Source organism: Ascaphus truei, chromosome 2, assembly GCF_040206685.1.
Source record: "Ascaphus truei isolate aAscTru1 chromosome 2, aAscTru1.hap1, whole genome shotgun sequence".
NCBI lineage: Eukaryota > Metazoa > Chordata > Amphibia > Anura > Ascaphidae > Ascaphus > Ascaphus truei.
Window position 1 is genome coordinate 313044362 of NC_134484.1, and position 11688 is coordinate 313056049.

Below are 11688 nucleotides of genomic sequence, written 5' to 3' on the forward strand. Positions count from 1 at the left end.
TTTGTAGTATTTTGTCCTATTCTGTATAGCACAGTGATAATTGTATCATTATTTTTTATAAATTGTTATTTTTGTCTTCTAGGAACATTACAGATTTGCAATTTTAGGGGGCTGAATTACGCAAATCAGGCACAATTTGCTAAAATTTCTCTGTTAATAATTGTTCAAAGGCAAACTTTGCAAAGCAATTTGCCAAACATTAAATGAAAATAAAGGAGATTCACTAAGCGCTGAATAAGTCAATTGCTGTTAATTCGGATGGGGTGGGATACCTCACATTGGTATTTACTGAATCCCAGAAAATGTGCTTTGTAGTAATCTGGTGTAAATATTGCAGTTTACAGTAGTTTATTCCTGAGCAATGTGAACTTTTGCAAAAATTTCTCGATAAAACAAACTAAAAGAAATCCGAAAAAAGTGTTGCAAAGCAATTTTTTAATATTGACAACATTCGAATATACATTAAGATCTACTTATGTACTGTGGTTATATATATTGAAGTTGCAAAAAAGTGTCCACCACAGAACACCAATGTTAAAGGTAATTTCACACTGTAATTTTGGAAAAGCTTATAGCAAATTTACACCCTCAAATCATAACTGCGAAAAGTACAGTACCAAATATTGTGAAAAAGTCCACATACAGTACGGTATACTGTTTTTGGGCTGAATAAGCTGCTTAGTGATAAGAACGTTGCCTTTAATGTGTGTGAACCCAGTTGAAATACCAGTGTCAGCTCTCGGTGTGACCTTGAGCAAGTCACTTTATCACCCCGTGTCACAGGCACCAAAAATGACTGTAGATTGTAAACTCTATGGAGCAAGCACTCATTGAGCTCTGCACATTGTCTTCACTGCAGCAGATGCATTATGGTAGTATTGTATATTACAGCATAGCAAGAGCATAACAAATAATGTTATCACAATCTCTTCTGTTTCAGGACCAAACTGCTTCGCAGAGACCATCGTTATTCCAGCAGGACGCGAAGTGAAGACAGATGATTGCACTATATGTCACTGTACCTATGAAGAAGGCACCTGGAGAATTGAACGCCAAGCTTTGTGTACTAGACACGAATGCAAGCAGATATAGTAATTTACCTTTTTTATATGAAACTTTCGCAAAGGTATTAATGACCTTAGGGCAATGGACAATCTGACAGTTTGTGATAGGAACAATTTGGAAAATGACCTGAAAATAAAATGCTGTTCCTGCCACTGTATTTTTTTTCCTAAAATGTAAAATATCTGAATTTTGAGAAATTTGAAGATATAGATTTCTGTCTGAATAAATGTGTATTTTTCACAGTAAGCATACTTAACTACACTAAATATTATATGTATCTCTCTACATCCTTACAGACCATGAAAATAAATGTTTTATATAGATAATGCAGATTAAAATACTGTATGTCATTGAGTTTGGTTGTCTAAAGATTATTTTGCTTGCACACAAATATGGTCTTTAATCATTAATCATGAAGTAGTGCAGTGGTTCCCAATTGTTTTTACATTATGAATTCCCCTGCTACAAAATATTTGTTCCGCAAACCCCTAATTAATAAATCATATTGCTAATTAAACCATTTGTCTGATCCAAGTCCTGAATTTATGAAGGGACTCCACGCTTAGTCCCAAACCGCACCTCAGTGTATGCAGACAGTGTGGGGTGGTACAGCTGTCAACCATCACAGGAGCTTCCAAAGGCACACCCCACAATTCCTTGCAGTGGCTGACGCCAAGCACTGTGGAGCTTGTCTTTGGATGCTCCTGTGATAATTTACATCTGTACCACCCGCACCGAGGTGCACTTTACAGCCTGGGATCCACCAGTCCATATTTTCTTGCAGAACTGTTTGGAGACACCTTACAAACCCCTAGTGGTTTACTTACCACCTGTTGGGAATCACTGGAGTAGTGGTTGCAACTAACACTGAGCCTCTTTTTAATATTAGGTTGGCCACAGTTCACGTTTCTTTCATCTGGAAAATTGTCATGCTAAACTATATGAGCAATAAGGAGGTTGATCATGTATGCTCCTGCATTTGAAAGTAACTTCTATTTAGAAACACAACCCCCCAACCCCCCCAAAAAAATCTTATTGATGTTCTCCAATATCAGAGCTTCTGATTTCTTCTATCTTCTAATTATAGCAAGTACTGTATAAAGAAATCACCACTGTGAAGAAAGACAATACTGTTATTAGAAAACAAGAGACATTTCTCAGCACTCTACTCTTTATTAAACAAAATCTAGAAGACATACAGTAGCAGCAAAAAGCTCAACATGGGTCTCACTACACAGATGGCTTTCTCAAGAGTAGCAACACATTGCACAATTTCTGCTTCCTTAAGTACATTACCCGGAAGTGAAACGATTAAACCCTTTCATCCCACCATACAAAAAAGAAAAACCTATACAAATGATACAATTTACACATACTGTACATCACATTGAAGGTAAAGAATTATCACGAAATTCCAAAATTACAAATAGTATTGCAGCTCAAAATCTTTATTTAAACTATGTGGGTCAAGAGCTTTTAACATTACAATCCAAAAGGATTCCCTTTGTAATAAGGGTTTCAAACTGTTACCTGTACCTCCTCTTCAAACTTCCTCCAATGCTGTGGATTCAAAACAATAATCTAGTACATTGTTTATCCCATACATGGGCTGCTGTAGCATAAGCCATGGGTGCTCAACTCCAGTCCTCCAGCTCCCTAACAGGTCAGGTTTTTAGGGTATCCCTACTTTAGCACAGTTGGCTCAATCAGTCCCTGCTTCAGCACAGGTGGCTCAAGCAGAGGCTCAGTCAAAGACTGATCCTCTGCTTGAGCCACCTGTGCTGAAGGACTGGAGTTGCACCCCTGGCATGGGCTGCATAGGCTACATTTCTTTTACGTATTACATGGACATGTTCATACATTTGTTGTTTAAACAAACGTATTATCTTTCCTATATAAATATGTACATTTACATATGGTTACATATACAACATATTTGGATAAACAATTATAAAAGGATTTAATTTGAAAAAGTTTTGTATTGCTGGAGTCAGGAAACAAGTTTCTTTTTACCACAAATTTTCATTGTTTACAGAACACACGTGAAGCATCCATTTGGCTGTACAGTTAACGTCTTTGTTAAATCAGCAGAAGATGGTAAAACTCCAACTCCTACTTTTTCTTGTAAAAACGAATATACACCATGATCTCTTATTCTCTTATTCCCTTGGAAAATTATCCGTTATTTTGTAGGATTAATTTCCCTCAATACTGGGTCACATTTTAAGATGAACCAGTTTTTACATTGTATTTTTAAAACTTCATTGAATGCAGAACTATAAAATGTGCTAAAAGATACAAACTTCTGATATTTGTTAATACAGTATTAAGGTTTTTTTTTAAACCCATAAAGATTCTCTCTTAATTTTCTATGCTCTTTCTTTTGCTATATTTAACATACAGTATCTAGTGTTATCCCCTATCTACCAATCTCTTAGGTAAGACATCACTTTTTTTGTGTAATAAAAGAGTTAAGAAAATGTCTCGTTAATTCTTTCACTTCTGGGTGATGTATTTAAGGAAGCGGAAATTGTTCTGTGTATTACTGCTCTTCAGAAAGCCCTCTGTGTAGGGAGAAACGCATTGTGCTATTTTGCTGCTGTATCTTCCAGATTTTGTATAATAAAGGGAAGTATTTATTTAATGCTAGAGCTCTACCGGTGTTTTCTGTGTTAGTGTTTTCTTTGAGTGGCTAGTTTTGTACTGCTGATGCTCTCCTACATTTATTTTTTATTTTTTTACTATCCTGTTATTGTTTCCTAGAGGGCATGTCACAAAGTCCATATGGGTGCCGAGTCAGAAGTACATAAATGTTAGGGCCTTAAAGGTGCAAACCATCTATACATCATGGGACATTTTTTACATACATTAATAAAGGAGAAGATTGATATTTTAGCTAAACAAATACATCTCTCTGTAGTAGCTATTCAATGCAGATTGAAGAAAGCTAGCTATGGAATATTTCACGGGTTGGTATTGGATGGGTTGGGTGCATAGGGTACCCTAATTTCAGGAAGAAATATGCATTCTATAGTGCTTGAACAAATGGTAGTATGACTGTCATTGCTAAATTTACTTTAACAAAAAATATCCACTGTGGGGAGCCTTACATGTTATTACATTTTCAATGCCTAATGTCCCAACATTTATAGAGCAAAAAGTATACGTTCCCAGTTAAGGGAGGGAAAAACTATTTGACCAGCGCTTGCTTTAAGAAACAAATAAATAGTCTCCTACCTCTCCTCGCACTGCCTCATCCATACGGGCTTCCCAGCCTCCACTTCCACCGGCTTTCTCACAATACAAGCTCATAGTCCTGTTACATGCTCACTAATCTCGCCCAATCTATGACTCAGGCTCTCCTACACCTCACAAGCAAATCATTCTCACATGCTACTATGCAAGTAAATTTCTCAATAATCATCTCTCCTATTTCATCACTTAAACTAATCTCGCATAATGTCTAAAGGTTTAACAGTCCACAAAAACGGAAACTTGCTTTCTCAAATTACAGACGAAAGGTGGAGGAGGATGTAGTTGTCCTACATGAGACAAACTTTTTCAAATACGCTATCCCAAAATTCTTCCACAAACAATTCTCTCAGGTGTTTCATGCCTCGGCCATGGTCAGGAAACGAGGAGTTACCATCCTCTTCTGCAACGCAATTTCATTCTGGCCTGATCTAGGCAAGAAGGATAGAGAGGGTAGATCCATTGTTCTGGTTGGCATGCTTGGTGGGACGCAGAGCACCATAGCGAACATGTATATCCCCAATAGCGTGAAAGTCCCATTCTTTGAGGAATTTTCTACCCTGCTCAGAGAAGTCAGAAAGGGCCCCTGTAAATGGGGAATTCAACACTGAACTCAGTAGATTTGTCCCACGACAGTTCCATGGCCGAGTATTGTCCCGTTTGACTCCATGATTTTAGTAGATGCAATAAAAGTCCATCAACTGGTGGATGTCTGGAGAATGCTAAACCTGGAAGCTACTGCATTGGATTCATGCCGGGAGACTCCAGAGCTGATACCCATTAATATCAGCACCGGAGACCGCCAGCATGAATCAGATGCATGAAAAAGGCATTTACAGGCAACTTCATTACCTTAGCTGCTAACTGCTAAGGCAATGAAGGGATTAGCCACCAGTGTCATGCTTTTGTGGGTAGCGGGGGTGGGTGAAGGTGGTATTTGGCCATTGGTGTGTGTTTAGGCCTTGCGGGGGGATTGCAGGTGGACTTAACCCCTTCATTACCTTAGCGGTGAAAATATACAAAACAACCCTACTACCCACCTCCTAGGTCACCAATTACCATTAAAATATGTCTTAAACACCAAAACACAACCCACCCACCCCCTGTGCCCCCACAAAAAAACATAATTAATTGTTTTATGCACAGGATTAATACAAGAGGCCAGCAGGGGTCCCCGGGTGATCCCCACGGGTGTCTGGGGCCCTTGTGTGGTTCCCATGGGTGACTGGGGGCCCTCGAGTGGTCCCCGTGGTTGTCTGGGGAATGGTAGAATGGTTTTATTTACTTTATTTAAGCTGGTTGGCTAATATTTTGTTTAATAATGGGCAAATGATCTATTATCCATATCTGGATAATAGTTATTTTGCACATTACTGTACTGTATGTATTGTGGTGGGGGGCAGGTGTATTTATTGAAATGTAGGCCATCTTTATTTATTTTTTCAATATGAATGGTACTGCAGGCCAGCAGGGACCCATGGGAATGACCCGGAGACCCCCAGGCACCCATGGGGACCACCCGGGGACCCCTTGTGGGGCCCAGGGAAACTCGCGGCGACCACCTGAGGGCCCACAGACACCTGCGGGAACCACCTGAGGACCCCTGGACTCCCCGAGGGCCCACAGACACCCATGGGGACCACCTGAGGACCCCCACTGGCCTATGTTATCAATCGTATGTTAAAATAAATAAATAATGGATTTATGTGAGGGCACAGGGGGTGGATTGTATTGGTGCTTACTACATATTTTCATATATATTTTAAGACTATTGTAGATGAGCAGGGGGTCACCGGTGAAGAAATTTGCTGATTTCATTTCCAGGGACTTCCTGCTTCCCAAGATACAGGCCCCGTTATGGGGTGCTGGTATCTCCTATGCATGTAAATGTCCTGCGTCACGTGACTGGGACATTTAAATGCATAGGAGATACTGGCACCCCATAATGGGGCCTGTATGTTGGGCTGCAGGGGGTTCCCGGACCTGAAATCAATTTAAATTCAAAATAATTAATTTCCGCTTAAATTTGCGCAGGGAGAGGCAGCTCTCTCTCTCTGCAGCAGAATCAACTCGCCGGTTGACCCCTTTTAAGAGGGTTGAGCATCTCGTTGCCGGATACTCGCCATTTTTGCAAATGTTGCTGTCACTTGTATTCGGGGCTTTCTGCATACCGTGATAAAAACGCTGTCAAAAATGGCAATTTAAAAACCCTGGTGATTTTATTGATCAGACTTTACTGCATGAGGCCCATAGCAGGAATTGGCAAGGTTGTAACAGGAGCACAAAAACAAGCTCACTAGGTCCCTGCTGCTAGACAATAAAATGTACATGGCAAACTTAACTTTGTACTAGCAGAAAGAGAGACCATGCAATGGATCTAACAAAAATGTTACGAATAAGGCAACAAAGCACACACTGTGTTGCCCAGAAAACTACAATTCATCTGACGTGCATAACATCCACAACATACGACGAACCGATAGACTATTGACACATGACCCTGTAGAAATAATGAAACCGTTTAAATTTTTGTTATCAAAGACTATACGACGGCAAAAAAGTAGACTCTAATAGGGTCACCCAAATATCACTCGGTGCATTTCTTATCCTGCAAACTCCCCTCCATACTTCCACCCATAAAACTGCCCTTAATTATCCAATATCAGAGGAGGGAGTAACTACGGTCATCAAAGGTGTCCAAAATGGTGTCCCCAGGTCCAGACTGCCTCTAAAATGCATACTATAAAAATTTTTGTGAAAGGTGATCAGTTCCCTGAATTCTTGGCAGCGGCCAACACTAGTAGGATCTTTGTATTGTAGTGTATGTCTTTATTTATATAGTGCCATAAATGTACATAGCACTTCACAGTAGTAATACATATCATATAAATAACAAATAATATAAATAACAGATCATGGGAATAAGTGCTTCAGACATACTGTAAAAGTAACATTAAGGAAGAGGAGTCCCTGCTCCGAGGAGCTTACAATCTAATTGGTAGGTAGGGAGAACGTACAGAGACAGTAGGAGGGAATTCTAGTAAGTGCGCCTGCAGGGGGCCAAGCTTTATGTATCATGTGTCCATGATTATCCAGTGCTATTCATATGCTTCTTTAAGCAGATGTGTCTTAAGGTGAGTCTTTAAGGTGGATAGTGAGGGGGCTAGTCAGGTATTGAGGGGAAGGGCATTCCAGAGGTGTGGGGCAGAAAGTGAGAAAGATTTAAGGCGGGAGAGAGCTTTAGATACAAAGGGGGTAGAAAGAAGACATCCTTGAGAAGAACGCAAGAGTCGGGATGGTGCATAGCAAGAAATTAGAGCTGAGATGTAAGGAGGGGCAGAAGAATGTAAAGCTTTAAAAGTGAGCAGGAGAATTGAGTTTGAGATACGGGATTTAATCGGAAGCCAGGAGAGGGATTTCATGAGGGGAGATGCGGAGACAGATTTAGGAAAGAGTAGAGTGATCCTGACAGCAGCGTTTAGGATAGATTGTAGGGGAGATCTTTGCCTTTCTTTAGAATTAAAACTAACTGCACCATCTATCTTTCCGATATCACTCATCAACACTCAAACTTTATTCAAAGATTCTAGTCACCAGACAACAAATTTATGCAATTCCTGGTCCACTACGGTCAGATGGGGGTTGTCCCCTCCATGCCCAAAACAATGTCCAGAAAATTGTAAATTTGACCCATCTAGCATGCACATCTAAAATCTCAACTATGCTGCTCTCTTTAGATACAGAAAAAGGTTTTGACAGACTTGAGGGGAACTATTTTCAGTGATGGCTCATCTGGGCTTCTCAGGGTTTTTTCTCCAGGGCATCCGCAGAATATATCAGTACCCAATAGCCAAGATCAAAGGGTCTGAGGTTATATCGTAACAGATACACATCACGAACGACACGAGGCAGGAATGTCCCCTATCCCCAATCCTATTTGCCTTCTCCATAGACCCATTAGCGGTCCTAATTATAGAAAAATACAATATTTTGAGGATCCTGGTGGGAGCAAAGAATACAAAATATCGCTATTCATGGACAATGTTCTATTGAGTCTCTCTTAACCACTATCTTCACCCCCAAATTTATACCAAACATTAGAAAAATTCAACGAAGTCTTAGGATTCAAAATAAATCCAACCAAATCACTGGCTCTGAGCATTAACCTCCTCACCAAACTAGTGAAGGAGAATTTTAACTTCTCATTGCAAACACATTTTCTACCATACTAGTCTCACAAAATCATCTGACTCCCTATACAAATTGAATTACCCAAAACTTATCTTGGATCACAAAAAGACCTAGAATCATGGAATAAATACTGTATATCTTGGATCGGAAGAATTATTTCCTTCAAGGTGAACCTACTTCCAAGGATATTGTATCTGTTCCGAGTCTTTCCGATTCCTATTAAAAACCCAGACCTTAAAGATATACAGACTGGCATCTCCCACTTCATTTGTGGGAGGACATGTGGGGAGATGGTGGCCACACACTCCATATGCACCACATTAAAGGAAAACGCTAACAAACTACTAGTTTCATGGGATACGGTCAGATTACACGCAATCGACACTAATAAGTCCCCCATTATGTTTTCGAGGATGTGGTCTCAATGGCTCCCTCAACCCATATGAGGAGGACATGCACTTTGATTAAGCCAGTATGGAGAGAGATTATCACCCTGATTATCACAATACTAGGCATAAGTATCGCCCCAGACTCTTGGCTTACCCTGATAGGTAGGCATCCACTCTGGCTACCACGGACATCAGACAGATTGGCATCCAAAATGTTCCTAGCAATCAGATGCCGCATAATGGCATTATGAAATAAAAAATAAGTGCCGATATCAATGTAATCAAACACAGGATATGGCATGTCCTTGCCATGGAAAAGATCACTGTCTTTCTAAGGGATAAAACAATAACATTTTCATTGATATGGAAGCCTTGGTTAGACGTAAAGTGTGGGATGAGACTGAATCCAGGTACGGCCCCTACAATGTCCTGAACATAATCCCTGTGAAGGAGTTGGTGCCAACATTAAAAATAAAGGTCAGGTTCTTTTGTAGCTGGAGTGGGAAAACTCACCCCTATTTCCCTCCCCTCCCTTTCCCCACCTTTCTTGGTGTTGTCTCCCCCCGTTAGTCTACTTTCTCCTATCCATTGACGGGAGCTCATATGATCTGTATGAAAATGCACAGCACTTGAATGTATTGTTAATATACTGTATGTCCCCCACCCTTTCTTTTCTGTACCCCATAACACAGTGAAAATAAACAGTTACAAAAAGAAACACATAAAGACAACAGTGAAGATAGTAATCCACTTATCTGAAACCAGTTTATATGTCATTATATATATCGCAAGGTCTGATTGGTAGAACAATGGGTCGTTGATCGAGAATTCTGCAGTTCTTTAATTCTACCATCAGACACTGTTTACACGTGCATTATATCAATTCATAGCAGCAGACTCCACATACAGAAGAGATATGTCAGCATCCAGGAAGATCTGTTCTGTAGCATGTAAGAGGGGACTGCCTGCATTCTATATCTGCATTTGTAGCACCTCCAGATCTCGCGATATAAAACAAAATGTAAACTGAATTCAGATAAGTGGATTACTATTTTCAGTGCTGTGTTTAATTTGTTTCTTAAACCGAGTGCCGGTCAAATAGTTTTTTCCTTCCCTTAACTAGGAATTAATATTTAATGCTCTATACATTTACTTTAACCCCTTTGCTATTGGTGAAGGGGATAGTACAGTATGTAAAAAAAATCCACGATAAATGGAATTTCAACTTGAGGCTATTTTCTTTTCTCAGGAGTGGGAGTTGAAGAAGAAAGTGGGTTTTGGAAACATATACATACTGTATTCACTTGTGATCATTACACAGTTCTTACATTTTTGCATAAAGGCTTTGAAAACGCTACACATGCTATTACATCTACTCTCTTAGTTCATTTAAAGATATTACAACATACTGTACACCAAATCACAAAAAAAAGTTTCTATGACAGTAGTCTATCCACCAATCAAGGCTTCATACTGTATGTACCCACAAAGCAAACAATGAATCAACTCAGATAATGTACAGTAAAGTGTCTGATGTAGAGGATGTAGAAAACTTAATGGTGCTAAAAGGGGAAATAAATTGCAGCAAGAATTGATACATACAATTATATAAGTATCAAGTATTGTAATTACAGCTTAATTTATCCTACTGCTTCATATAACCACTCCATATATTGCTTCTTAACTAAAAACCGTAGTAGTGCACAGCAGGATGCAAGTGGGGGAAGTTATTAAATGGCTGTTAAACTAGTGCTGTAAGGTGCAGTATGAACTTTTCTTTTAGAGATGTTTGTAATCAGCCAAATGGACACATTTACTAGGGCGAACCCTTGAATAAAAAAGTCTCATTCGAAAACCCTTTAACATAACCTCACCATGACAATTCGTTGTCATGCCTGCCATTGAAGTGTGATACGCACAGTCTGCTTCATTTGAATGATGTGACATTGTACTACTAAAAACAATGGGAAAATAAAATTTCATAAAAACTCCAGTACATTTCTGTTTCTCTTACTTGGAAAAGGCTATTAGTTTAATCATTTTTGTTTCCTCTAAAGTATGTTGGGCAAATACAACATACATATGAGCGCATGATATTGTTCCCCCAGATAATACAACATATCCTGTTATAACACAGAATATCACAGAGTTTCCAGAGAACTCAGTGGTAGTGTTTGTGCAGAATGTCACAATTTATCCCACCATATAACGCTAGAGGGAAAAATAAAGCCTCCTATATGTATATATAGCCACACACGGGCTATTTATGAACCATAAACACATGTACAGTACCACATTTTTTTGGATTGGCAATTGCATCAAAAGTTCCCAAATGTGTACAAATCACGTAATTTATTAACTGTCAGCTTCATTTGTTTGTATCGTGCGATTTCGTCTGACGCGTTAAAATTCACATTAGTAAAGTCGCACGATAATGCTACATCTGTATATGCAGCATCTGTTGTACTGTATTTTTTTATTATTTCTTTATTGTCTGTGAGCAAGATTTCAAAATACAGAAGAGAAACATTTCATCATAGATTACAGGAACATTCTGGAATTAACCTGCGGTTTCAAATAATTATATTTCCGATGTATCAAGGCAGTCCACCCCGCACCCTTTGACAGGTTAAATGCTGTTGCGAATGTGTTCGCCACAAACCGGGACCGGAGTGCGTAGTTCGTAGTCGTACATAGCAGGCTCAGGATTGGAGAAGGCAGCATCGTCGTTATTCAAGCCAAAGTTGGGGTAGGAGAAGACAGGACAGTCGATGGCCGAAGCAGGGTCGGG

General features: G+C 39.5%; 1 protein-coding gene across 2 annotated transcripts in view; it reads left to right on the forward strand.

Moving 5' to 3' along the window:
- VWC2 (von Willebrand factor C domain containing 2) overlaps positions 1-2776 on the forward strand; it is a 593413-nt gene extending 590637 nt beyond the window's left edge. For both annotated transcript variants that reach the window (XM_075586461.1, XM_075586460.1), the window contains exon 4: positions 941-2776. In XM_075586461.1, coding sequence (XP_075442576.1) covers positions 941-1092 — 152 coding nt within the window. In that variant the 3' untranslated portion in view covers positions 1093-2776. The remainder of the gene's footprint in view (positions 1-940) is intronic.
- Positions 2777-11688: the final 8912 nt, after the last annotated feature.